Source organism: Telmatherina bonti (genome assembly GCF_933228915.1).
Source record: "Telmatherina bonti genome assembly, chromosome: 13".
NCBI lineage: Eukaryota > Metazoa > Chordata > Actinopteri > Atheriniformes > Telmatherinidae > Telmatherina > Telmatherina bonti.
In genome coordinates, this window is record NC_136611.1 from 17440191 (window position 1) to 17467698 (window position 27508).

General features: G+C 38.1%; 2 protein-coding genes across 2 annotated transcripts; one reads left to right on the plus strand and one right to left on the minus strand.

Moving 5' to 3' along the window:
* Positions 1–1343: 1343 nt before the first annotated feature.
* Positions 1344–8342, plus strand: LOC306763910 (RNA-binding protein MEX3B-like; the record flags this gene model as incomplete). Its single annotated transcript, XM_079250872.1, has 5 exons — positions 1344–1986; positions 3996–4234; positions 4392–4437; positions 5443–6182; positions 7932–8342. 5 exons carry the CDS (start codon positions 1344–1346, stop codon positions 8340–8342), a joined length of 2079 nt encoding a protein of 692 aa, XP_079106998.1.
* A 6649-nt stretch (positions 8343–14991) lies between these two features.
* Positions 14992–23762, minus strand: LOC306763954 (mothers against decapentaplegic homolog 4-like). Its single transcript, XM_079250924.1, has 9 exons — positions 23407–23762; positions 21276–21450; positions 20727–20981; positions 20383–20490; positions 20226–20276; positions 19548–19731; positions 18405–18573; positions 18088–18226; positions 14992–17569 (listed from the first exon to the last, which is right to left on the minus strand). Exons 1-9 carry the CDS (start codon positions 23644–23646, stop codon positions 17358–17360), a joined length of 1533 nt encoding a protein of 510 aa, XP_079107050.1. The 5' UTR covers positions 23647–23762; the 3' UTR covers positions 14992–17357.
* Positions 23763–27508: the final 3746 nt, after the last annotated feature.

The following is a 27508-nucleotide window of genomic DNA, read 5'->3' on the forward strand; positions in this document are numbered from 1 at the left end:
ACCCTGGAGTTAAGCTAGACAACAGACTAGACTGGAAATGCAACGCATAGCCATCTGCAAGAATGGACAAAGCAGACTCAGCTCATTAAGGAAACTAAGATCATTCAATGCCTGCACCAAGATGTTGTGGAAAGTGCAATCAGCTTTACAGCCATCTGTTGGGGCAGCAGCATCAGATTGAGAGACTTAAAGAGACTGGTCTGGAGATTATCCATGCCAGCAGCCATGACCTCTGTAACAAAGCAGTATCTTCTACTAATGAATTACTATTATTGTTTTCATGATTCTTTAAAAATTATAATACTACAATATTGTAATTTCCCTCTAGGATTAATTTAAATTTTCACAACTGGACTGACAAGCTCACATTTGTATTACTAAGTTATCTGTTTCAAGTTCCTGGAAGCTTACTGTTTCTCCACAAGCAGGTTGAGGTACATTCTGTCCTTTAAAAACTACTGTACACAGCCGACAAAACAAACTAGCTTCTAATCACAGAAATGTTTCATGGCCTGACCTCTTATTGATCAACAACCTCCTTCTCCAATGATATCACCTATCTTGTAAAGATTCAATGGAATATAGAGGAAAATGTACCCCTCTCTGTTTTAATTTATTTTCTCCTAACATTGCTATTAAGACAGTCAGTGTCATATGAGATACATTAAAATCTAGAATCTCTCAGGAATATTCTCCACCACTGCATCAATGTACAGAAGTGGAAACACAAGCACACATACATGGAAAAAACGAGAACAGTTGGCTGGTACAGACATTTAAAAGTTCCCTCGTTTAATACCATAGACAGTTTCTGGCACAAACAACCACAACTCATACAAACTCAGTTTGCAAAGGCTATGTGTCTATAACTGTGTGTCTCGTAGAGGTTCTGCATCTATCTCTTACTATAGTAGTTTTATTTTTCATTTTTGTCATTCATGTAAAACGTTTGGAATTTGTGTCTGTTCAAGCTTTTGGTATTTTTTGCACCATTTTAAATTTTATTTGTAAATGTCTCTGACTGATTTTATTCTTGGTTATTTATATGTTCTTTTGTCATAAAACTAATAATGCATAACATGTAAAGTGATATGCAAACCCTGGCGTAGTGTGTGCTGAGTGGGTCTTCCTGTCGGCTGACCCAGAATCGAAGTCTCGCGTGAACCAGAAATAACGTCAAGGGAGGGCTGCATGGAGAGCTCAAAAGGCATAACAAAAACCACACGATTTACCGAACTGGCGCTGGTCGCTCTTTTATTATTTTTTTTCTTTGTAAACCAAAACAAATTTCAATAATTATTTATACAGATTTCGATTTAGAGGCAATATTCTACACATTTTGCATGATGCCTAGTAGCACGTCTTTGCTGGAGGCCGATGAGGGAGAGTCCGAGGTACCACCGCCGCTACTGCACGCCTTCACCGGTATGGGCCTTGAGGAGCACCACAGCACCCAAAGCCAGACGACTGAACAAGCGGATGAGAGTATTTCCTTTCACCACCACCAGCTCGTCCCGGTTTCTCACTTTAGCCTCGTTGGTACGGTCCTTGACTTGAAGCCCCTATCGCTGCATCGACCGCCCTCGGGAGATGAAGTCAACAAAACGACAGCTTCGGAGGACGACGAGCCCGAAGGTATAGCGTCCGATCCTCCGGGCTGCACCAGTGGCTCGCTGCTAGCGCAGGCCCACCGCCACCAGCAGCACCTCCCACCAGGGCCAAACAACTCCTTGATGCCGTCCGGAATGGAGACGCCTCATGTAGAGACGGTTCTCCTGTACAACGGAGACGAGCGGGATGATAACACGGTTGGAGGCAGCGTCTTACCACCGGCTGGCAGCATGGCGATGCTGCCTCCCGGCGTCTATGGAGAGCCCGGGTACGAGGCCGAGCCTTCGCTTTTGTCCCGGCGAAAGAGCGTCAATACCACCGAGTGCGTGGCCGTGCCGAGCTCCGAGCACGTCGCTGAGATTGTGGGAAGGCAGGGTAAGTAAGGGTCTTTTTCAAATGGATTTGGTTAATTTGTTAGCCAACATCAAGTTGCTGAAAAGAATACGAACAAAACTGGGTCAAATAGGAAAACAAACAAATAAAACAAATCGGTTTATAAAATAGATTAATATTTTCCTTTCCCCCTTAAACTACCAATTATTTATCTTATTCAGCCACAAGGTTTGGCGTTAGCTTGGGAGCTGCTAGCTTCGCGCTCCTAACTGGGTCAACACCACCCTCACTTAACAGCCTTAAAAAGTTCGCATCTTAAACATACCGAAACATCAGATCGCCCTTTAATAAACAGCACTTGTATCTCTTGACATCTCATGTTTATTTTTATGTTTTGTCTGTGCTTCATGGACAATGAGCAGATCATCAGCCGTGAGTTTTTGTTGAACCGGGCTTGGCTTTGTCTCGGAGCAGAACATAAAGAACTGTGTTGGTCACCATTGCTTTGCCACATCAGCTATACTTTGTCCCGTACGTTTTGTATGGTGGAAACATTCGTGATTAGTATATGTCTTCACTTCTCGGAGACATCCATCGTGCTTATGTGAGTTTTGGGAAAACTTTACACAGATTGTTGATGGGAAACGGAGAATATAATGAATTGTGTTCGACTAGTTGGGGGAGGGTGGACACACGGTGGTGTTGACAACAGGAAAAGATTGTGGTAATGATGCAGGACTCTCTGCCACGGCTGAAAGGAATATTTAATTCATAAGCTGAGCAACTTTTAAATGGATTTAATGACAGGAAATGGGACTGCCGGATGGTTGAAGGGAGGAGACATTGCTATAAACCTTTCTCTTGTTCATATGGCAGTATTTTTAGAATTTGCCAGTAAATATATAGAATTGCTTAAATTAATCTGTGTTAGAAAAACGAGATAATACCAAAACGACTGAATTGATTTTGCAAAGGAGTGTAGCTATATTGGATGATTTAAGAATTATAACAAAGGCTGTATTTAATGGGTTTCAATTGAACAATTTTGAAGTACATGAGTGATGAGTCCCTGAAGTTGTTTTTGGAAGGATAAATTTGGTGTCCTTAAATTTGACTTTAAATACTACGAGCACAAGATGCATGTAGTTTGTTTCCAGCCTGGGATGTACGCAGCTTTGCAAACTACATTTTTTTGAGGCATTTGCCAAAGGGAGACAAATTGAGGAATATTTCCAACCAAAAATTGTTTTGTACTGGCTGCAAACCTGCAAGTCACTACACTAAACTGCTACTATTCAAACTCATTGTTGGCATCCCTTTTGAAGATACAATTATAAGTAGGTTTTATTTGATTTGACATCCCTTTATCTGTTAAAACAAATAGGGAGTCCTTCCTACCTGCTATCAAGCAGACAAGGTTCACCCTGGACATGTCATCAATCCATGGCAGGGGCAACACAGAGAGACAGCCACTCATGCTCACAGTCGGTCATAGGGAGAACTTGGATGTGCCAATTGGCCTAACATGCATGTGTCTGAACTGTGAGAAGGAGCCAGAGAGAACCTTGGCATGCGTTTGGGGGTAAAATATAGGAAAAGAGCAGAAGGAGATGTGAACTTCACCAACTTAATTTGCAGACCTCATGTTAGATACAAGGGTCAGATTAATCAAGCAGTACAGATAGAGGCATGATGTTTTAATGTTAAATTATTTACCCACCTGCTGCTCACTACTAACCTAAAATGTACCCACATGCAGGCTCTGCTTTGGGTTAATTTTGAGCCTTGGCTGTAAGGAATAATGTTTAGACTGAACAATGTAATGTGCACTTCACACTGTGCCACTCATGTAGCTTTATTCTGTGCTTTAAGCTTTATTCTTAAAACACACTGTTTACAGAGATGCCTGTAAGCAGCGTGCAGACCTGGTTTCCCCACAACAAAATAAGTATGGGTGAATGGTTGAATAAGATCTAGCACATTGTAAGACTAAATCATTAATTTTCCAACGTTTCCATGTCTTTCTCGACCCTGCAAATCCTCCCTGGCAGGCTGTAAGATCAAGGCCCTTCGAGCCAAGACCAACACCTACATAAAGACACCAGTAAGGGGCGAGCAGCCTGTTTTTGTTGTGACGGGCCGCAAAGAAGACGTGGCCATGGCTAAGAGGGAGATCCTTTCAGCAGCTGAGCACTTCTCCCTTATCAGAGCCTCCCGTAACAAAACGGGTCCTCTTTCCACTGTAACCGGTTTAGGGACCCCCTCTCTACCTGGGCAGACAACCATTCAGGTCAGCAAGCATGCAAATATGACTCATGTTGTTAATTGCTATTTTTCTCTGTAAATTGCAATAAGGACAGTTGTTATGGCAACTAGGTGCTGTAAATATTGCCATCTAGGCACATTAGCTTGTTAAGAGGCTCTTTATGTGTTTTGCAATCCCACAGGTGCGTGTTCCATATCGTGTTGTTGGATTAGTTGTGGGTCCCAAAGGTGAGTATTTGATTCATTTTCATTCATATGAATATGTTGTGATCCAGAGGCCATTTTCATTATGTTGTTAAGAGATGTTATTTAATTATTTAAACATTTTAGCATAAACTAAAAACATGGAAAGAGATGCATTCAATAAATAAACTATATGTAATAAGCAATAAGCAAACTATATGTAGACAAATGTTTTTCTTTCAAAATGTCTGAAAGACTCAATTTTACGTTAGGCCTAAGAAGTTAGAATTAGGCTTATTTTGCACAGTAAATACTATTAGGTTTTGATACTGAAGTATTTACAAGGGAATGCATTTTAAATAATCTGGTTGAAAACAGTTTTCCCAAGCCCACAAACCGAACAACCTTTTGTCCTACTGACAATGTGTTAAGAAAATTGCTGGTTGTCTAATTGATACCCTAGTGTGTGTGTGCGCCTTTAGTTTTTTGGATGTTGCCAGTCTTCAACCCCTCACTCTGGTGACATTATCAGAAAACCCTGTGATTGATTTTGTAAAATGAAATGTTGCATCTTTTAGCTGTCCTCCAGTAACTTGCAAAGGGAAGTTAATAAAATTTAAAAACTCTTTTTTGCCTTATTAGTTTTATGACAGTGCAGCATTTTAGTTTTGTAAATGTGTGCCAGATTTCTTCTTTTTTTTTTTTTCCCCCCCCTCACTGATAAAATGTTGAGATTTCAGTGTGTTTCTAGATAAGAGTAGAATCCAGTGTTGTTCACTTTAGCAAGGTGAGTCACCAGAACATCCTGCGGCTCAGGGGTGTAATTATTGCGCAACTGAGTTTCTTCTGTCGTGTTTTATTATTAGACAGAAACCAAAGTCACTGCCCCCAATGTCAAATATGTCTTTGCAGTATGTTTTTCCTCTTTACTTTTCTCTTTTTTGGTTAAAAAATCCTATTGTCAGATACAATATATTTATTTATTTTTGCCCATCAAAAATGTTCATGACATCTATTAAACCACTCTTTAATACTTCCAATTCCTCACAGGGGCAACTATAAAGAGGATTCAGCAGCAGACACACACCTACATTGTGACACCAAGTCGTGACAAAGAGCCAGTGTTCGAGGTTACAGGGATGCCAGAGAATGTGGACCGAGCGAGGGAGGAGATAGAGGCACATATTGCTCTTCGCACCGGAACCTGCGGAGGCATTGAGGCTCCGGGTGTGGACAACAGTGATTTTCAATTCAATGGGACAGATGTCAGCTTTGAGGCTTCTACAACGCCTGCTGGTTTGGGGGAGGCCGGATGGCTCCACGCAGGTGCGTCATCACCAGGCAGTGGAAACTTGCTGCCAGTTAACATCAACGGTACTCAACGAGTCAATAGCAATATCAGCAGCGGTGCCAGGATGTCTTCCACCTACCGCAATGACAGCTCCAGTTCCTTGGGCAGTGGCTCCAGCTCAGCTGATTCTTTCTACAGTGGCGGGAATGGCAACCGGATGGCAGATTTCAGTCCAACTTTTCCTTTTAATGCCAATGCTAACAACAACAACAACAACAGTAGTAATGGCAGCACAAGTTTCTGGTTTGGTGAGAGCCTTCTCGGTGTGGGGTCGGAGGAGCTCATCAGCCTGGGAGGTGGGGGCTCCTCCTCTTCCTCGGGATTTGACCCGTTAACCATTTCCACTGCCCATACCTCTCACTCTGCTGCACAGCCACACATCTGGAGCCCCTTTGTGGACCACCAGTCTCTACAGGCCTTTGATGCCCTTCAGTCGCAGGTAAGTTTGAAAGAATCAATGTGCAATTTGATTTCAAAGCCCTCAGCTGTAAAGCTGGGTTAAAAATAATTTAAAAATTTCATTTGAATCCCTTCAAATTTGATTAATAAGACTCCTGAAATTTTATTTTTTTATTATTATTTTTTTTTATTTAAGTTTCCTTTTCCGGAGACAACAGTGCTGCTACTTTTACATTACTTACTAATGTGTGGTGAGATCTTAGCATATATACAGAGTTGAAAGGTTGCCTGAGTCACTTCTGTCCATAATCAGCTTTTCTCGCTGAGACAAAACCAAATCTGGATTTTTAAAATGGTCCCAGTAACAGCTTTGTCTCTAGACACCCAACGATAAAAACTAAACATAAGGCTGGAGAACTATCAGAAACTTCTAAAATGATTTTCGGTGGATTGTGTTCACAGCTGTGACAAGGTGACAATCAGATTTTTTTTTTTTTTTTTTTAACCTGTTGGACTACAGGTGTATTAACAACTCATTACCTCTTAAATTATCAGCTAAGTTATTAAAGGGGTGCTATTATGGTATTTCAAGTTTTCTGAGCTTTCTACAGTGTTACAGTGTTGAACCCTTATCAGACATGTGAACGGCACTGTTTTTATCACCTAAACGCATGTGCACTCTCTCCGTTCGGTTTCCATGAAGACGAAAAACACGTCGTTTTAGAGAGTTTTTTCTACTTTGAAATCCTTGTGACGTCCCGGGGGAAAATGTTCGGTGATTGGTTACCTTCTACTGGTTAACAAGGACATGTACAAATACATCAGGCAGGTGGAAAACGTCGGATAAAGTTATTTCCAACGATGGCTGGTGAGTTTACCAAAGAGAGACATCCTGCTGCATTCGTTGCTGTTTTCCACTTCGTTTTCAGGGTCTGATTCAGGTTCCAACATGTAGGGCTGTATGCAATGTGTTGACATTGTATTTTGTTTTTTTATTGAGTTCATATTGGCCTAATCCTTCTGTTTATGAGATGTTACAATGACGGTGAAAGCAGGTGCGGTGTGCGCCCCCGATGCAGTGCAGTGGCGGGAGGCGGAGCTTAATGCGGAAGAGTCTCAATCCACTTGTTTTGCTCACAGGCTGATCTGACAGCCTACGGAGAGGTTCGGTCTGAAGTGAAAAAAGCGATTTGTTACAATAACTCGATCAATCCCAGCCCTTCTGGGCTCAGAAATAAAAATAAATTAGCCTGGAATGCACATAATAGTTCCACTTTAAGCTCGGGCTTCGGTCACACAGGTACATAACTGAAAGTTTGTTTGTTTTCCACTTTAAATGATCGGCTCTGCTGTGCTCGACAAACATTGGATGTTTTGAAAATAACGGGGCGTAATGTCACCACTCAACATGTACTCCGAAATGCATAAAAAAAATTAGACTGTTAAATGTAGACAGCGATCTTTAGAGTATTGTATTTCAGAAGTACATGTAGACGTATCGGATCAGATTATCATAATCACCTGATTACTCATAGATTTATCTGATTTTGATGGTCAAGGGGTAATTGTTTCATTATCTGATTTTTTTTTTCCAATAATAAGAAAAACTGGTTTTGTTATATAAATATCTCTAAATGAATCAATGTTGGATTGGATTGAATGAAAATTGAACCAGGCTGTTGAGAATCAAATCAAATGGATTCAGGTAATTAGACGTGACACCCAGCTCTTCTAAACAGGGTTGTTTACAGTCATGTATATTATATCTTGTATTTGCGTATTTCTTCAGACCAGCCAGCCTGGCACGCCCCGCCTCTCTCCAACTTTCTCTGGGACTGAAGCCTTGGAGCACCCTCAGGCGCAGCGTGTTCACCGAAGGCCTTTTGGGTCAACAGGAAACCTCGATGCCCACAGGTTCCCTTCTTACAGCTCGGCCTTCTCCTCCTCAAGTGAAAGCACCACCTCCTCATCCTCTCCTCCTGAATCCTCTTTCTCCTATCGACCGGGGCTTGGATCGGCTGGGAGAGGTCAGGAGATATGTATCCAGTGTATGGATAACCAGGTGATCGCTGCCTTGGTTCCTTGTGGCCATAACCTCTTCTGTCTAGATTGTGCCACCCAGATTTGCCAGGGTCCAGAGGCTGTGTGCCCTGTGTGCCTGTCCCCGGCCACACAGGCCATCCAGCTCCGCAATATGTGATTTTAATCTATTTACCTTGATAGTTGATAAGGGATCAGCCTCCCCAACACTTCTTGCTCATATCGTGTAGGGGATTTACAAAACTGACCCCGAATCAGTGTCTAGGTATGTCCTCACCCCAGCTTTGATCAAGCTGGTGTTAGGTTGACAAAGGTGCAGAAACGTAGGTGAAGTAAAGAACTATGTGTATTTAGGGCATGGGTTTGGGTGTTCAGCCCGTTCATGTGCCTGCTATTGTGAAGTCTTCTTCCTCGATTGATTGATCAACGGGAGGGTTGGATGCCCTCTATGTAGCATTGGGAGGGTTGGAATACATATATTATTTTTGCTCATTATGATTTTTTTTTTTTCATTTATACTTTCCTTGAAATTTTTAGTTATCAGTTTCTTCCTACCTATAGTTTTATTTTTATGTACATGGATATATATATATATTAGAAACCCATTGTTGGCTTTCAGGTTGACTCTTTAAAAGTATAGTTTTATGTCAATTTTTTTTTTTTCTTTTGGTCTTGTTTTGTCAACATCTCAAAAAAATGTACCATGCAGGAACTGGAGGAAAACAGGAAGCAAGCATGTTTACCTTTAAGTCCAACAGTTGACTTTGTATAATTTCTCTCAGCTACTACTAAATTTAAATGCAACAGAAATCTTGACAAAAAGAAAAGAAAAAACCCACAACAAACACATCCAACATAATTTTGTCACATTTCAGTTTATCCCATATAATTTACATGATGATGGGAACTTGCTAGAATATGTTAACACTGTTCAGATCACAAATCCGATTTTATTTGCTTTTTCTGCATTGCTAATGTTAACAGCTTCTTAATATGCATGTAAACACCCCCAATGAGGGTTTTTTTTTTTTTTTTAATTAAGCGGGTCAAAACCTGCAACTTTAAATTTTCCACACTCCCACTGGCAACCTCTTGTTGCCTCAGGTTTCTCTTTAACCCCAGAGTTGAACCAACACATGTGTAACTCCTTTTTGTAAAGCACTAGGATGTTGCACCACTCCAGTATCGCCACGTTGCTTTCCATTTATATTCTTATAACTGTTTACGGTAAACTTGTGCCTAATTCTGAGTAAACAAAAGAAACCACTGGTTCAACAGACAGTGTTGCTCTGTCCTCAAACAAACTTGTGGCCTTTTTGGGAAAGCCTATAATTAACTCAACACTATCTACAAATCTAGATCTTGGGCTCAAAAGAACGCAAGCTGACAGATAGAAGTTGTTATGCATTTTTAGAGTTTAGTCTCTTTAAAATGCATCTCGGTGGAACAAAGGTTATTTCATGAGGATATTTCCTTTTGCACCAATCCCTTTTTACATTTTCAGCACCGAACACTTTTCCCCTTCTTTATTCTTAAATGTTTCCCTTTTTTTTGTTTACATCCTCGAATGGGAAACCATGTGCTTTTCAAGCTTTAACGCTGTGCACATTTTATTCTTTTGTAACATTCCTTCTCCATTTTCTTGATTTCATTTTTGTAGATGGTATAGGTATGGCTCAGTACGCTAATCTAAAAACAGTTGACATTCACAGCTGTAATCTGGAACAAAACCCTGTTCAGGTGCAGTTGGGCTCTTATTCACATTTCTTTTAAAGCCGTCTCAAATATTTTCTTTTCTCTCACTTGAATGTTTTTTGTTTTTTTTTTACTCGGGCTGCTCTGCCCTGTGGCTGTCCTTTTAATTCCTTTGAGATGTAGAAAGTAGATGAAGGTCAGCCATCGCTTTACTCTGATCCCACATCTTGTCTGCCAGGCCTATGCAAAAATCAACTTGGTTTGTTAAATAATAAATGAAACTCCTTGAGGTTGTTTAAACTAGTTGCCCTGTTGAAAACAAACCCTGGTTTAAATTTGTAGACAAATGGATCTCACTATCCTTTTTAGTCCATTTCAGCCATGCATGACATTATTCAGTGGTACACATGGCTTCTTTGCTTTTCAGCTCTTTGGCTGTTATGTGCACCACTAAGCACAGCCTTCCCTACGTCTTATCACACTATTGAGTAGTAAGGACAAGCACATATCTTTTTTTTTTTTTGTTGTCTTATGTCTGTTTGTTTATCTTTCTGAAAAGTGTGGAAAAGGTACAAAGTGGTGAAAATCATCTCAAGTCTTAGCTTTAAACACCAGTGTTTCTAGACTTTTTCCAGGACTGAATGAATTTTGACATTTTGAAGGGGGAACTGCTGGAAGGATTTCGTCGTGGACTATGCTGACACTACGTAAGGTCGATGCTGTTGCTTTTCTTGTGTGGACATTAGACTGCAGTCTCTCTACCATTCCAGCTGTGGTAACAGTATTTGGGGATTCATTATGTTGTTTTAAATGTTTCTCAAATTTAGTTTATATATATATATTTTTTTTTCTCGTGGGTTGAATCTTCGGGAGAAAATGGAACCAAACGAGTCCCAAAAGTGCAAAAAACCCATCAGCTGTCTCCTTGGGTCTATCCGTCCCATTATTTTACTTCTTTCAGTTCGGCAAAGGATTGGTCTACTTTTTTTTTCTTTGCTCTTTCTCTCTGAGGGAATGCAATACATGATTGGCCCTCAGTTTGACATGAATCTATTGACATTTTTGTGTATGTATTCTATAATATTACTGTTAATGACTGATGAATATACAGAACTTATTTTTAATTTTGTTACATTTCATATTTACATATATCTATAATAAAATGTTTACAGTAAGATTTTTTTTTTATTTTATTTTTCTTTTTACCTTTTTTTTGTTTTTTTTTTTGAGTGATTAAGTGAATGAAGAGCTGAAAGTCCAGAAATGTTGCAGGAGAGTGTCAGTGCTATCTGCTTGTAGTCTAGTAATTAGTTTACAGTATTGATAATAGTATTGATAGTTGCCGTTAAACCTAGTTGAAAATAGAATGTGCATCACGAGCATGTCTTCATAATTTACCGCCATTGTAAAACATCACTGCAACTGTAAAAAGGCCAAGGATTCAAGCTGCCTGTTGTCTGTACACCACCAAATTAAGAACGGTATACTATTAAAATGTATCTTAGATAATCTATATATATATATATATATATATATATATATAAATACATATATTGTTAAAAGCTGTACCAACAGTTCAAAGTATTTGCTAATTTTACTACACTTTTGTTATGTATATGTGTAGGAGGAGTCTTAAGGCATATAAATTCTTCAAATTAAGTCAGGAGTTTAAAGCAGACTATATTTTATAACGGCCTTTTAAGTTATTGCGGCCAAAGCACTGATATTATATATTTGCTGTAAAGAGAATTTTAAGAGTTTTATTTTTCTGATATTAAAGTTACTTAATAAAGACGGTTTCATTTTAAGCCATTTTGACTACTGTCATTTATGAATTATGCAAAAGGTTTTCTCATCTCTTTCCTTTGTTTTTTTTTTTAATCTGAGATCATACTGGAGCTGGAAGTCTGTCTTTACTGCGTTCCATATTATGCATATGCTGTTCTATTTGTAGTGTTATGTAGGAGATGACAAAAACACATTTTTACAGATCAGTTTCCATTTCAGCATGAAGCCCTCATAAACCTTAACAAATTGTATCCATTGAACTTGTGACTCTGTGGTTAGTTTCCGCCTGGATCTCATTTGAGGATGCCAGAATTTCCTCCAAAAGGTATACTGCTGCCGTTTTTCTGTTTAGGTGGTACCACAGGTTCTCAGTAGGGTTTAAACCATATGATAAACTCTCTTTACACCTATAGTAGCCAAAGCTGTAGTTGCGTGTTTTGAAGCATGCAGGGGATGAATGACTTGACTACAGAGGAAATTTCCCCTCAATACTTGCTGATGGTGCTTCTTTGTTGGAAGATGGTCATCTACCAATGCAATGTAGCCCAGAATTCACCAGTGATTAAAGTTGCTTGAAAATTAGTCTTCATGCATTTCTTGTGTTCACTGCGTTTCTGTAAAAAGAGGTCAATTGTGGCTCCAATGGGTTTACCAACATCCCGACCTCATGGTCCACTGTCCTACAGCTTTTAGATATCTCCCTGCTGCAACATAATGGATTTAAATTAAATGGTTCTTGAATGCCTTGTCAAGTTCTCATGAAACTTCAAATATTTTCATTCCTTTTGCAAGTCATTGCATTATTTTACTTTTCATTTGGACAAAAATCATTTTTCTCAAGACTGCATGAAAACTGAGTCACATAATGTGAAGTGCCTCGTTAAGTGGTTTCCCCTATAAGCTTACCTGGGAAACTGATTATTAAACCTAAGATTATTAGCAATATAAACTAGAGGTGGGGACATAGACCGTATGCATTAGCATTATAGGTGGGGAACCTGGGTTTTTGAGGGCCATATTCCTGCAAGTTTCAGATGTTTCCCTATTGCAACACTCCTGATTCAAATTAAGTCACTGCAGAACCTGATGAACTGTTTGGTCCATTTAACATGAATGTGTTGAAAGGAAGAGCACCTAAAACCTGCAGAACAGCAGACAACCAGTATTTCCCATTCCTTAGCTTAATAGACAGAAAAAAAACCATGAGTTTTGGAGAGAAAAACTAAAACTCAAATTTTTATTTAACTGAAATACACATTTGGTGATGACGGGGTCTCATGTAAACTGAGCGTCTGTTCATCTACAACCCAACCACATAACTCCACAACACCTCACCACCCGACTGAAACCCCAATCCTGGTTTGAGACAGTTCACAAAATGAGCCAACAAGATCATGTGGGTTTGTGTTTGCTGTTTCAACTTTAGAGGTTTACAGATGTCTAAAATTTTAGTGACACAATCCTAGAAAAAAAAGCCTTTCATTGATTCTGCTTGCATTGCAGGCATTTTGAAGTTTTGCTAAAACATGTGGTGGCACATGTTTTACAAGTTTTGAGAACATGATGTATGCTGTTTCTTAAAAAAAAGTCAATGTGTCCAAAAATACATCCAAGTAAACAGATTATTCTGCTTTCAGAAATTTGGATGACATTTTATCCTTGTCTCAAAAAGCTGAATATGCTATCTAAAAGTATAAAAACCATGATCTTGTTGCTTATTAATGCCTCATTCAGCTTTTTAGTGATCCTTTGTTTGCACAGTCCTTTGTTAAGGAGATAGGTGTAAATTACTTACACATGGTCAGAAATGTGACTACCTAAAAGACCATGCACATATCAACCAGGGCAAAAATCTGAACCAGGACATCATAGTGAATGTAAACACACTCAGTGAATGTGTTTAAATACATCTGAATAACAGATGAAATGTGACACCTGGAATATAAAAAGAAAATAATAAAAAAAAAACAACCCACTCCTCTCAATTGTTACCTTGGCTCAGGAGAATTTGTACTTGGAACAGTTTTTCAGGAATACTTGACAAGTAATGGACAAACCTGTAGAGCCACACCTCTCCTAATAATTTTCCTTAACTATGACAAAGATTTCCAGCCTCAGACTACTTTTAAAGCGTTTTAAAAGATTCAAGCTACAATGACTGTAAAAAAAAAAAATTGCCATAAAAGGTACATTTTGAATTATATACAAGTATGATTTCTTGTAACAACCAGTGTCTACTTCAACCTAAGATTTCATTATTAATCACCTGATTTGGGATTCTAGATATTGCAGAAACGGCAAAATAAGCAATCATACTTGCAGTAATTCCTATTTTTGATAAGCCTCAAGGTACATTTGTTCTAATGCTTGGTAGACAAATAGCTAAACAGTCAATTACAATGCAGCAACTCAGTGCATTTAGGCATGCAGATATCCATGACATTTAAACTGAGCATCAGAATAGAGAACAAGGGATTTATAGGATTTATCGAGTATTTCAGAAACCGATGATTCATTGGATTTTCACACATTACCAACACCAGAGAATTTTGTCCTGCAGAGGTTTTGAAAATTCACCAATATGCCTCAATTAGAGCTTCGATGTACATTTCACATGCCTTTTTTATTTTTTGTATCCGACAACATAAATCTTTATTACAAGTTGTACAGACGTGTCATTTTCCCAACTATAAGTGGTCCACTAGATCAAATAAGTGAGTATTTTATCATCATATTCTAATGGAGTTTTTTTTTTGTTTTTTTTTCCAGTTTCATGTGACATTTTTTAAACTGGAGGATGGCTGGATCTCACCACTTGAACACAAGTTTTTGGTGAAAGACTAAAGTGAGACTGAGAATGCACTCAAATACCTTGGTGATTTCAGATGCTGGCCAAATTTAACCTCTAATTAAGAGTCAGGAAACATTTATATACTCACTAAAGTTCATTGAAGAAAAAAATCAATGAACATGGCCCTGCACATGTTCGCCCACATGTGCAGGGCCAAACTTGCCATAATCAAAAATAAAATAAATGATGAAATATGTAATTAAACAATTGACTATCAGGCTTTTGCACAGCACGCAATGTGAAACAGTGGCATTTACGTTCTACTTCTTCTGAAACACTGACTTTATGAAAACATTAACAGGACACCATTCAGACAATATCTGGTCATATTTAATTGTAGACTCTCACATAAGATATACAGGTAAACTATATATCCACAATCTTTCATAAAAGTCAATATGAACTCAACAGAGCTGTTATGGCTCCTGCAATAAAACCAAACAATATAAAAACAGCTGTCCACCTTAAAGTATAATCGAGCACAGCACTTTTATCCCTTCAGACTGATTTTAGCACATTTCAGCCATTTGATCAGTTGGATACATAATGTGAATACATTTGAAAATTAAAATACTACAGGCTCTTGAAACCACCTCTCAAACTTGACTAAAAGAAAAATCACAACTGGGACAGCACTGATAGATCAATCCTTGCTTGCTCTGGTTAATTTGTTGAACAGCAACTTTCAATCCATTTAAAATGATAATCACCAGAATGGGAGAAAATAAACAAACAAATGTTTGTGAAGGTCTAATTGAAAACGGTAAATAAAACAAGTTCAACTTAAGAATGTCTTTAAAAAGAGCCGCAAGTATGAATCCAATGCTGTATAGAGCTTGTGTTTATAATAAACTTATCTCCCCAAAAAATGTCCTGCTTGATCTCATTATATTCTTGAACAGACAATACACATGAACAAGTTTTCTTGTATTTAACTACACTTCAGGTACTTTGCTCTCTCTTGGCTGATAAAACATTGGATTTTGTATGACTGGATAAGTAACAAATCTGTAGTTTTCCTCTATGTGCCTTTAATACTTTTCAACTAGGAAAGCAAACACCAGCATACAGCAGGTGCTGGTTTCTTCAGATAAATTCCCTGTTTAACACAGTGCAGAGGAAGTAAAGGAGGAAAAGTACAGAAGGGCCTCCTGGACATAAAAATCCATGCAAACATTGACATGCATCTAAAAAAAACAAAACAAAAAAAGAAAAAAAGTTATATACATGGATTACACAGAAGGAAAATCAAAAAGAAAAATCAGAAATTCAGACCAACTAACAGAAACTTAAAGATGTCAGTAATGCCTGCAGTGAAATGGTAAATATAGTTTAAAAAGGTGTCTCAGTGTTAAATACAATATGTTCTCATAACATTGTTGCATCCGTCTACAATCCTATACTGATTTTACATGAACCTTTTCACTCCTTTCGTCCTACTGCAGGACAACTTTGCCATTGTGGTTACTGAATTAAAAAAAAACAAAAAACCCAATATGTTAATATTGAGTTGTGTCTAGAAATTTATCACTAAATTAAAGACCTGGATCAAGTAGTATATTAAGTAGGCTGCAAGCCATCAGATATTTAGGTACAATAACCAGATGTCATTAGCCTCATAGCATAATTGCCTAAATCACATTGAGGCTAAATTGTGATCTCTATACAACTGTACTCTCCTAGTATTGCTGAAGTGACTGAGTCAATTATGCTACCTGGCTAACAATAGATCATAAAAAATCTGTAAAACAAAAACAAACAAACAAACAAAAAAAAAAATCACCCTTTTAAAATGCAAAACAGAGGACAAACTTGGGAGAAAGTCAATTTTTTTGTCTTATGTTTGCACTCTTTCTTATGGTGTAAAAGGTCTAGTCTATTTCACTAAAAAACACTGATTAATCCTAATCTTTGTACTCAATCTTTTATTTGCTTTCCTACAACATTCTTGTAGAAACCAAAACTATCCAGAGTTAATTTTGTTGTAGCTTAGAGTGAGAAAAATGACTCATCCTTTAGAGCAGCATAAAGAAGAGTGCAGATGATAGGGGACCATGATGGTGGGTGACAATGAATGACCACACAGTTAGAGCTATGCCTGATTAACAAGTTACAATCACAATTAAACACCACGGTATACAGTACATTTCTACACATTTAAACAGATTTAGCGCAGGTATGTAGAGAGGAGCATATCTACGGAAAAACTTGTTCCGTTCTGCTCTTTGCCACTCCTTCTGTTTAGTAGAGGAGAGGAAAAATGATGTTATCCAACATTTTGTGACATTTTTGGATGGTGTGAACATTTAGCATGCCCTGATCGAGCTGTGCTCTTCCCTTATCGGCTGAGAAGCAGCAACACATTGTCTAGGGACTTTAGAGGGTTGCTTTTTGTTTCAGCCGACTGAACTTGCTTGTAATTCCAGGTGAGAAGCAGTCTCAAGTTAAAACTGACAACGGAAAACCAGGAGTGCTTTAGCAGGCACTAGATAAGGGTCCCTGTGTCACACACAGATGCTCGTGTTGAGTTTACTGTCAGTAGTTTTTATGTTGGTGTACACTTTAGTTTTACAGAGTCATCTATGCACATGATGCTTGATAGTTCTACCACTCTGTGACAACCAGTCCAGTCATAAAAATCAAAGCCATTTATTAAAAATACAAGCATTTTTAATGAATAGCTTTGGCTTATGTTAGGGTCACGAGCAAAGGTGATTCAAACACACCTGAAAGGTTTTTTTTCCCCTCACATAGGAGAGCTTGAGTTTAACAGTCTTCTCCACAAAAAGATTGCTGAGAAAGACTTTCCATGCAACTGTATGCTGAAGTGCTGAATTGATCTCAATCCAAAGGTTGGGGGTCTGCTATGGGCATAGTATGAAGAACCTCGTCCAGTAACTGCAGAGCTCTGTGCAGGTGGATTTCTATCCAGCAAGGGGTCTCCTTGATGCTCTGGCGGGGGTAGTCGGGGCCCCAGCCTTTAACAAAGCTCATCCTAAGAATACACAGCCTCCGCAGGTCATCTACTCCAATACCAGCAGCTGCTGAGAGACCTAAGGGGACAGGAAAACGGATTTAATGGTTAACTATACTGACCAAAGCATAGTAAGAGGTCTGCCAACCATGGACAAATAATACTTCTTTCAATATAATCTCTTTGGAAGATAAGTTTCATTATTTAAAGTAAATTATCTATACAACAATATAAATGATCTATCTATTATCTATATAACAATTAGCATAAATTACACCAGGTGCAGGTGTTCATGGTAATGGCACTCAGATCACGCTGACTTGTGTCATAATCTAGTGAGAAGCTGCACACGGAGCAAAAAACCTAAACTTGGCTTTTTCTGCAAATGTATCAAGTGCTAAAAAACCCTAAATAAATTAGCCATTATTCATATTTTTATTGACCATTTTCATTTATTGTTTTTATAAACATAAAACACAAAGCTGACACTCCCGTTTCATCACACTAAATTTGACAAAGTTTCAGGTCAAGTTATTTAGTCAGCTGACACCACATTCACACTGCAAACATGCATCTGTGTTAGTGCTCATATCTTACTGATAGCTGGAGCAATCCCTCCGACTGATCCCGGTCCAGGTATGTTTCCAGCCACAGCTGCTGCCTGTGCGGCAGCTGCTGCTTGAGCCGTAGCAGCCTGCTGTTGCATCTGCCTGTGACACTGACGAAGGTCAAAAACCTAGAGGGACAAAGGAAACCTTCAGTATTTTTCAATGTGAAATGAAAAGAAAAAAAGTTGAAGCTGAGTTTTGTCTACAATTTCCTGTGAAACATTTTTTTATTTCAATCCTAAGTAATGCACTTTTACAATCTAGTGAATTTATCCCATAAATATAATCATCACGGAGTTGCCTTACCTTGATATAAGCACTGGGGTAGATTTTGTGAACGGCATCTCCTGGAGCTCGGCCTGCCTCTCTGTCCAGGTAGTAACTCTGAACAAACACTGCATGGTCACTGAGGCATCGCACCCACACATCCCCTTCACCTTTACATTCCAGTTGGACCCCTTTACCAATATGAAGCCTGACAGAACACAATAAGGGAGTTTAAAACCAAACAAACAGAAAAACTAGAGTAATAATTGCACATCATTCATTTCTCAGTTTAAACAGGCATTCAGCTCTTCTCCGCTGCATATTTTTGTAGCAGGTGGACATTGACAATCTGCTGGTCACATTCACTGAACATATCTGACTGCAGTTCACAACATATAGAAGAACAAACTTTACATTTTTCCATGATTAATATCAAACAGTTGCAGTTGAATCACATGATTATTACAAACTGAACGTCTAAAATAATAATAATAATAATCTGAAACAGACCTTCTGTAAATCCATGTGTAATTAAGCAAAACAGCCGTTTCAGGAATATACTTTGTGTCTGCTTTCAGGAGTTAGAAATTATTACCAAAACACTATTATTCATTTTGAGATACCCCTTTTGCATCAGCAGTGGTCCACAATCAACACAAGCCATCATTATATTTGCTTTAATTAATCTGATTTAATAAATCAGGATTATAATTTAAAGAATCCAAAATTTCTATTTAAGTAAACCAAGTATAAAAGGAACCAAGTGTAAAGAAAACAAACATTTCAGCTCTCTACCAATGAGGAGAAAGAAATGGTGTTTCTGGTAAAACGATTTCTTAAAAAAAAAAAAAAAAAAAAAAAAAAAATACTTGTAAAGCTCAAGTACCGTTTTTAAATTAGCACCCTGAAATATGAAGATTTTAAAAAAAGAAAAAAAATTAGCGGCCTATTCAAACTTTTTTTGCCTTTGTCTTTAATTAAAGGGTGCGAATGTGAGAATATGTTCTCATGTAAAATAAAGATACTATGAAATAATACAGACAGCCAGAGAATCAGAAGACAAATGGCTATGATACTGCGACTCAAAAGAATAGCCTAAAAATCATCAAGGGAACATTTGGACAAAATATTCTCCGACTGATTTCTTATTCAAAACTCTTTTATGCTACTATGGTCACTTGCCTTGCTCTCTCAATAGCCTCAGTACGATGTACATTACTGAGCTGACCCAAACAGAATCTGTCTCCTCCTGAGGGGTCAACATAGCCGTCTACCGTCACAATGGGGCAAGAAGAGGGCACTTTAAATGTCTCCCCAACTTGAACATCCATCTCAAAATAGGCAATGGAACACCAGTAGTCAGGAGCTGAAACAGAAGGCAAAAAATATCAGTGGTTTTAAATGATAAATGTAAGCATATTGGCTCTAGCTCAGGGGTGTCAAGTCAGTCCTCAAGGGCCACTGTTCTGGAGGTCTTGGATGCGTCCTGCTGCAGCACACCTGAATCAGACTGATGGGTCAACATACATGGGCAGCAGTTGACAACAAGCTGTTGGGGTGTTGGAGCAAGGAGACTTCTAAAACCTCTAGGACTATAGTCCAGGGCTGGACAAACCTGCTCTACCTTACAATTAGGATTGAACCACACTTTAACCTCTTAAAAGCCAAAAAAATAGGACATGTCAATTTAAAACTGCATTCAGAGGACCTTTTGATCCGACATAATTTTCACTATTTTTAAATACTTTGAAAGTCCAGGATTCTTTGCTTTGGCAGAAGCTTTCAATGCTATTTACAGGATTTCTTCCAGTGTGTGTGTGTGTGTGTGTGTGTGTGTGTGTGTGTGTTCCAAGTTCTCACCTGGATGATTTGATATAGGAGGCTGAAAGGCAAGCTCATTATGCACTGGCCCTGAGAAAAAGAGGACATTATCAGTGGTGCTCCGCTGTGCAGAGAAAAGAAATATGACATTCTGAGCATGGATTAAGGCAGAGCTGCAGTAGCGGTGTACACTTACAGTAGTGTGTCGGATGTGGCATCGGAGGGTGGTGTTGTAAATGTCCATTTGTGTGGTGGGGTATGGTGGGGGTAAAACTACTATTCCTGGACCAGTTGGAGCTGGCACCTGAGGAGTTAACATATGTCAAAAATAAAAATGAACAACTTACCAAAAATGATAAACTCACCAAGGTAATGTTTTTATTCTATGTATCAAATTTAGTATTTAAGCCTTTAAAAAATAAAAAAAAAAAAAAAAAAAATAGAAAAGATAGACTAAATTACTTCAAATGCTGGAAGCATTACAAGACATACATATGGACATGCAAACACTCAAAGAAATGTACTACAACTGGATCTTACTGCTTGATCCGGCTGCAATAGCTGTGAAGGATGACGTTGAGGTGGACGTGGAGGCCTCAGTGGGTGGGAGCAGGTTTGGGGTTGGAAATGATTCAGATGGGGCTGTGCGGTTACTGGAAGGGGGATGCTGAATGGTCTGGAGAGAGTGTCCACCCTCAACAGAAGGCAGACTCTGCTGTCCATCAAAATCATACTCATCTTTAACAATCAGTGCTGAGCTAGGTCCAGAATTGGTCAGGGTCAGTCCTGACAAGTCTGCAAAGAAAATGATAGAAATGGAGCCTGTTACTGACCATATAGGAGAAAGAGAATCCACGATAACTTCAAATAAAAGTACCGCGGGTTTATGTCAAATGACTTTCAATTTTTATCTGAAGCAGCTCTAAAGCAACATTTGTTGCTTATAAGAAGCAACAACATTCATTTCCTCCTTTAAAGTGAGGTTTCTGTCTCAAGTCTCTGAAGAGAACTGAAATGTTATTGTCTTTATATTCTGTTTCATTCAAGTAAGTTTAAATGAACAACGTGAACTAAAACCTTGTTACTCACCTATGCCAGGAGACACAACTCTCTCGTAGTGATATGGATTTACACACACACTGTCACACTTCAGATCAAAGGCAAACTGACAGTATTTCACATGCTTCAGTTCATTCTTGTGCAGATCAGGCCATCGCCACAGCCGGGCATAGATTACATGAGGAAATCCTTTACGTCCAGCCACCTTGGAATAACACAAGAGGGCAACACAAAAATAATTTAGAGTATTTTCATGATGCAGTCAAAATCACAGATGAGGTCAAACATACAGTTCAGCTCGTAACAGTAAAAAATACAGCTTGTTTTCTACTAGCACATCAAACTACTTGATGACACAACATAACCGTACTTCTGAGTGTTTTCCTGAAGAGTCAAACTTTTTGTTGAGTTTCAGAATGAGAGTATCTCACCTCAATCGCTGGATTTTGTTAAGTGCTGAAACAATATATATATTATAAATCCATCATCATTTGGTAATCAAAAGGCTCAACTGTCATTCTTATGAATATAACACATGTCAAAAGTAGGGATAGGACTTTAAATGGCTTAATTACTTACAGAAAAAATTAACGAGTTAAAAAAATTAAGACATTTAATGGTGGAACTTCTGCCAGTGTACAATTTCCTGGTACACCGATTGCACTCCACACAGTACCTACACTACTATCTTAGTAACATTGGCACTATTTTTAGTCATTTTTTAGACCCCGATCAGCAAGTCCATTTCAAGAAGTAGTAGCCATCAACAAGTCTAGCGACTTTTCTGGTGGTATTGGGGGGTAACATTAAGGGTGCATTCACATCAGGCTAGTCTGTTGGACTCTGTCCCATTGGGTACTTGACTCAGCTGTAGGGGGGTTGTATTCATATGAACCGAGATTGTGTTCACATTGCAATTTGGTCAAACGAGCCAAACTATTAAAATAATATATCCCCATTTTCACCAAAGTAGCACAAGTATTTAGCAAAAGAGACAAGACCCACATGAGGAAGAAAACTGTTTCCTGCACTTGCAAACTAAACATGGAGCTCAAAACTATTGCCGTTATGGCTTTTCTATTTTATTTTATGCAAGTATACTGCAGAAATACATGCAATAATAACTGCAGTATGAACAACAGACGAGGCAGAGGACTCTTAATGCAATCGCTATGTATTTACCAACAAGGAAATGCTATGTCAAATGGAGGAAGGGACTTTTTTGAGGTCCACTTTCTGTATTTGGTCCACTTGATACAGACCGGGACCTGCGTTTGTAGGCGGACCGAGTCTGCTTCTTTGATCCGAATCAGAATTCGTTTGGCACATTCACAATTCCCCAAACGACGCGGATTTTCCAAGGAAATGGACTAGGATTTGGATCAAAAAGGCTGTGTGCACTAAAAGAACATGCAGCAGCAGCTGTAGAACCTGAGTTTACAATATCTGTGTCAATTATTTGATTTAATTATCCCCTAAAATCAATTTAATCAAAAAATGTTGCTTTTTGGGGCAAATATTGTAACCTGTTTAAAATGCAATTGATCGAGATTAATTCATTACAAAGCCTGTAATTAATTAGATTATTTTTTAATCAAGTCTGACCCCTATTTAAAAACAGTCACTACAGCTGCTACCTGGTGCATCGCTGCAATACTCCACCTGTTTGTGAAACTCCAAATTGTCATAACCTTGCAAATGAAGGGCAATTGGTGCAGTTGGTAAGTAGATGGGAATGATCTGTGAGCTGGTATCTACGCTGGCATCTAGCCCATCCTTGCATACCAGCATATAGAAATTCCAAGGTGGTACAAAACTTGCAGAGTGTGTTTGGTGAAAAAGATCATACACATTGAAAACGTCTGAATGCTTTGAAGTTTATGTATTAGAATTTATATCACCATCATCACCTGGAAATTTTGCTTTTTTTGTGAAATAAGACATTTTTCGTTTGCAAAATTTTGCATTTAATCTGTTTTCATGAACCAAATATAACTAATATGTAAAGAAGTCAAATGCTTTGATAATTTTGTCAATACAAAATTCCAAACATTAAAACAGGTGTTTCATTCATATGGGTTCATGATAATCTAGATTTCTTGACGGTGAAGAGAAGAAGCATTTCTCATATCTATGCATTTGCACAGCGTAAAGGTCCTACCTGCAGCCGCCCATCAAGTGTCCTTTGAATGGTCACACACTTGCTGGGGTGGGCTCCATTTGTGGTGATAGCTGTGATGAGGGAATCAAGCTCGTCTTTCTTCTCCTTTAGCTTCTTCACCAAGCTCTCAATGGCTCGCTTAGCAAATGTCTCGCTCTCGCCACCTTGTCTGTGGCACATCAGGCTGTGTACGATGCTCAGACAGGCATCATTGCTGGTAGGTGTGTTGGTGATGGACATTCTGATTTGTGTTTCTGCGCAGTTTCTATCTGAATGTGTTTGACAATTTCACATAATCCTCAAGAAACAAACAGCAACTGTGGAGGTGTGTGACATTGAACTTCTCCACCTCAAAAGGAAAGATGAAAGGATCTAAAAATAGAGATTAAATAAGTTTTAAAAAATGCTTCAGAAACATGTCAATTAAACTTTAAACTGTTTCACTGTGTATTGTAAATAAACTGTTGTATATTCAAAATAATTTTATCCTAATCCTATATACCTGATAATCTTCCATGCATAAAAATTAATTGAAAATGCATCATAGTGATTTGTTAAAAATGTTCCACTGCTGTAATTAAGAGTAAATAAGAGTGATAGAACAGCTGTATGGTGAAAACTAAACAAATAATGTTTTTGAGTCTGAGGGGAGACAGGCAGAAGAAATTACACATAAAGCATACCATTACGTCTAAATTATTAGCTGTTTAATGATAAACCTTGCTCACCAACCATCAAAACACACGAAGAAGCCGGATTCTTTGCATTAGAAATCTTGTTTGGAAACTCCAATACTGACTTTTCTGGCGTAAAAATTCAAGTGAAGTTGTCAAGCTCGCAAGCTAACTAGCGGCGCCAGTCTGGCTGCCTTTTGTTGGGGGGAGGTGCATGAAGTTACTGCAACCGGGGAAAAAAAACTTCGAAGGAAGGACACATTATATTCAAAATAAACGTGGGCAACACATAACTAATGGGGCAAAGTTGACGCGAACTCCAGATAAAATACTTAAATGACATTTATGAAGTCCACTGAAAGTGACTTCATAATTCACCTTATTTATAAACGGAAGAAAAACATTTATCTGTCATTGTGTTATTTTACTTTGGCGAGCAGCAACGGGAGGACTGTGTTACTTAAATACTCTAACTTGCGATTTACTAATAGCAATTGGCTACGAAAACATCACCTAGCACATTTGATTGTTGATAGCAGATATAGCTAACGTAGCATGCTACTAAATGGTTAGCAGACATGTTTGTATAATATAGCTAGTTCAACAGGACTGGACTTTGTTAACTTGTTTGCTTGGTAGCTAGCGATGCAATAATTCTATAAAACTGATATCAGAGCAGTTGGTAAGTGGTTGATGTGTAGTTAAAAGTTATCTTTGGTGTGTATAATAGCTGGCACGTTACGCTACCTGTGGTTAGCCTAGCAGGCTAACCCTGCCTCTGTCCCAAGTTACCGTGCCAGCGGTGAGCCGCACAGATCCCCTGTTCCCCCTGGAATATCCGTGTAAATTTAATCAGCTGTTTACAAAAACATGGAGGTAAACTCTAATCCGCACACGCTTTAGTTTAACACCATCTAAACAAAAACAAACAAATCCAGTTAAAACTCAAATCTCAGATTTTGTCAACTCCCACTTCACTCACCTCACGCACCATCTCCAACGACGCTTTGCGCATGCGTGACCGGAGCCAAGGGATTTATCAGAGTTCAGATGTGCTCCTTGATCCGCTAAATTATAGGGTTTTATGATAACTTAACATATTATGGGGTTTTATTATAACTTCACATAAAAGCGGCTAACATAGCCTTTAATATATCACCACTGCTATACTATCTTGGTGATTAACTTGTGTTTTCTTTACTTCAGCTCATACAAATTGTATGCATTAAATTAAAATTTAGTCCCCATACCTATATAGTCTGTAGTTGTGAGGTAAATGTATGTGTATATTTTAATTATAAACCCTGCACTTTTATTTGATATAATAGGTTTTTAATCAACTTCCCTCCAGCCGTTTACATAAATTATTGAGCTGAAGTCTTAAGTATCTTATTATCAAACCAGATTATTAATTTCAGATTAGAGTGAGCCATGTTTTATTATTCTGTCACAGGCAGACGTGATAACTTGTTAATTTTTTTTCTATCGTTACCTTAATTCTCTTTTACCAGACATTTTTTTTGTGTGTATGTTCCTGTTTGACATCACATGTGTGCTACTGCTCATTGTACCTTTACAAAATTGCAATTTCCTCATTGAAGGACTGATAAAGGTTTTCTTATTCTTACTTTTATACTTGTGACAAATTATTTAATTAATTAAAGAAAAACATTCTTAATTGTCTTATTACAGTGGTGGTTGCTTCATGTTTTAGTGCAGTTTTTCAAGGTTTCTCTAAAGTTTAGAAACTTTGCTTGATGGGTTTGATTTCTGTTGCACTTTAAAAGTTTATCTTTTCCTGAAGATAGCTTAGTTTGTGACAGAGGGTAACATTTAGTCTATTTTGAAACATAAATTATTTTCAATACAGCATGAAACTATATTAATATATGATTGTATTCCAGTCTTTTTGTCTTCTGAATTCCTAAATTTGCATATTGTTCTTGCTTAAAAAGACTAAATTCATGTGCTTGTTTTTCTGCATGCACATCAACATGTTGAGTGAGAATTTTAATTTACATATCGCAAGATAAAACAAATTAATCTGGTTGGGTAGTTAGGCGTAAAAAAATAAACCGAATGTTAAGGATTACTTTATTAATCTCAATGCGCAAATCCTTTTCAACCCACATTCAATGGGAAACGCTATAGAGACAAGATATTTACTGTTTAAACTGGTACTTGTTTAAAAAAAAAAAAAAAAAAAAAAACCAAAAAAACCCATATATATATTTTTTTTTTTTTACCCCCCCAAAAAAAAAAAAAAAAAAAAAAAAATATATATATATGTAAGGTGTATATATATGTAAGGTGGCACAGTGGTTAGCACTGTGGCCTCACAGGAAGAAAGTCACTGGTTCAATCCTTGGCTGGGGAGGGGTTTGGTCAGTGGCCTTTCTGTGTGGAGTTTGCATGTTCTCCTCACATATGCATGGGTTCTCTCTGTGTACTCCAGCTTCCTTCCACCATCCAAACACATGCATGATAGGTGAATTGGTCACTCTAAATTGCCCCTAGGAATGAATGTGAGCATGAGTGGTTGTTCATCTCTCTGTGTGGCCCTGCGATGGACTGGTGAGCTGTCCAGGGTGTACCCTGCCTGTTGCCCAAAGCCAGCTTGGATAGGCTCCAGCTTCCCCACAACCCTGAATTGGATTAAGTGGTTTAGAAAATGAATGAATGATTGTATATATATTCTTTTATTTTAGATTTGATCTCTGAAACATGTTCCAAATAAACATTAATTCACATTTTTTTGTCCATTGGTGCTTTCATCAATCTTTCCACTTTTTGGTATCAGTAAAAAAAGTATATTTTTATCTGGCCAAGCTTGACTCTCCCTGTCATCACTTTTGCTCACTGTTTGGTAATAACTGCTGTCAGTACCCCATGTGTTTGAATGTTGTAATATTCTTTATACTGTCCAGCAGAGAGCAGCAAGACCCAGGCTACGAATCTTACTTTGTACTGATGTCTTCACAACGTGCAGAACGTCTCGTGACTTTAGTGCCCACACCTGATTCTACCATAAATTAATTTCTTGAACTGATGAAAATTGACCAAAATGTGACCTGTAAAAAGGCAAAAACAAAACAAAAATAAACAAAACAAAAACAAAAAATTACCCATGAAAAGCACAAAGTGTACAAAGTAAGCTGCCACACTCTAACTCACTCTCACTATAGTTAAACATTAATTACAACTTGCATTAATCACACTTTTAAAGTGTGTAAACAAAAAACAAAACCCAACAGCAAACAAGCAAATAATTCACACAGTAAGTCCCATAAGAAAATAAATGCTAAGAAAATTCTTAAAAATTTTTTTTGGTGGATGGGACGGTGTGATCGATCTCAACTGAAGGCATTTATCAAGAAAAGCTACCGGTAGTTACATATGTAAAACAGACTTAGATAAAAATAGGAGTT

What these genes read in the sequence shown, in the direction of transcription:
- LOC306763954 (XM_079250924.1), bottom strand. Translation starts at nt 23,646, where the DNA reads ATGTCCATCACCAACACACCTACCAGCAATGATGCCTGTCTGAGCATC. An exon ending in TATTGCAGCCGGATCAAGCA is followed by an intron (nt 20,491 to 20,726) that starts GTAAGATCCAGT and finishes TTAACTCCTCAG; the next exon opens with GTGCCAGCTCCAACTGGTCC. An exon ending in ACCCCAGTGCTTATATCAAG is followed by an intron (nt 18,227 to 18,404) that starts GTAAGGCAACTC and finishes TTGTCCCTCTAG; the next exon opens with GTTTTTGACCTTCGTCAGTG.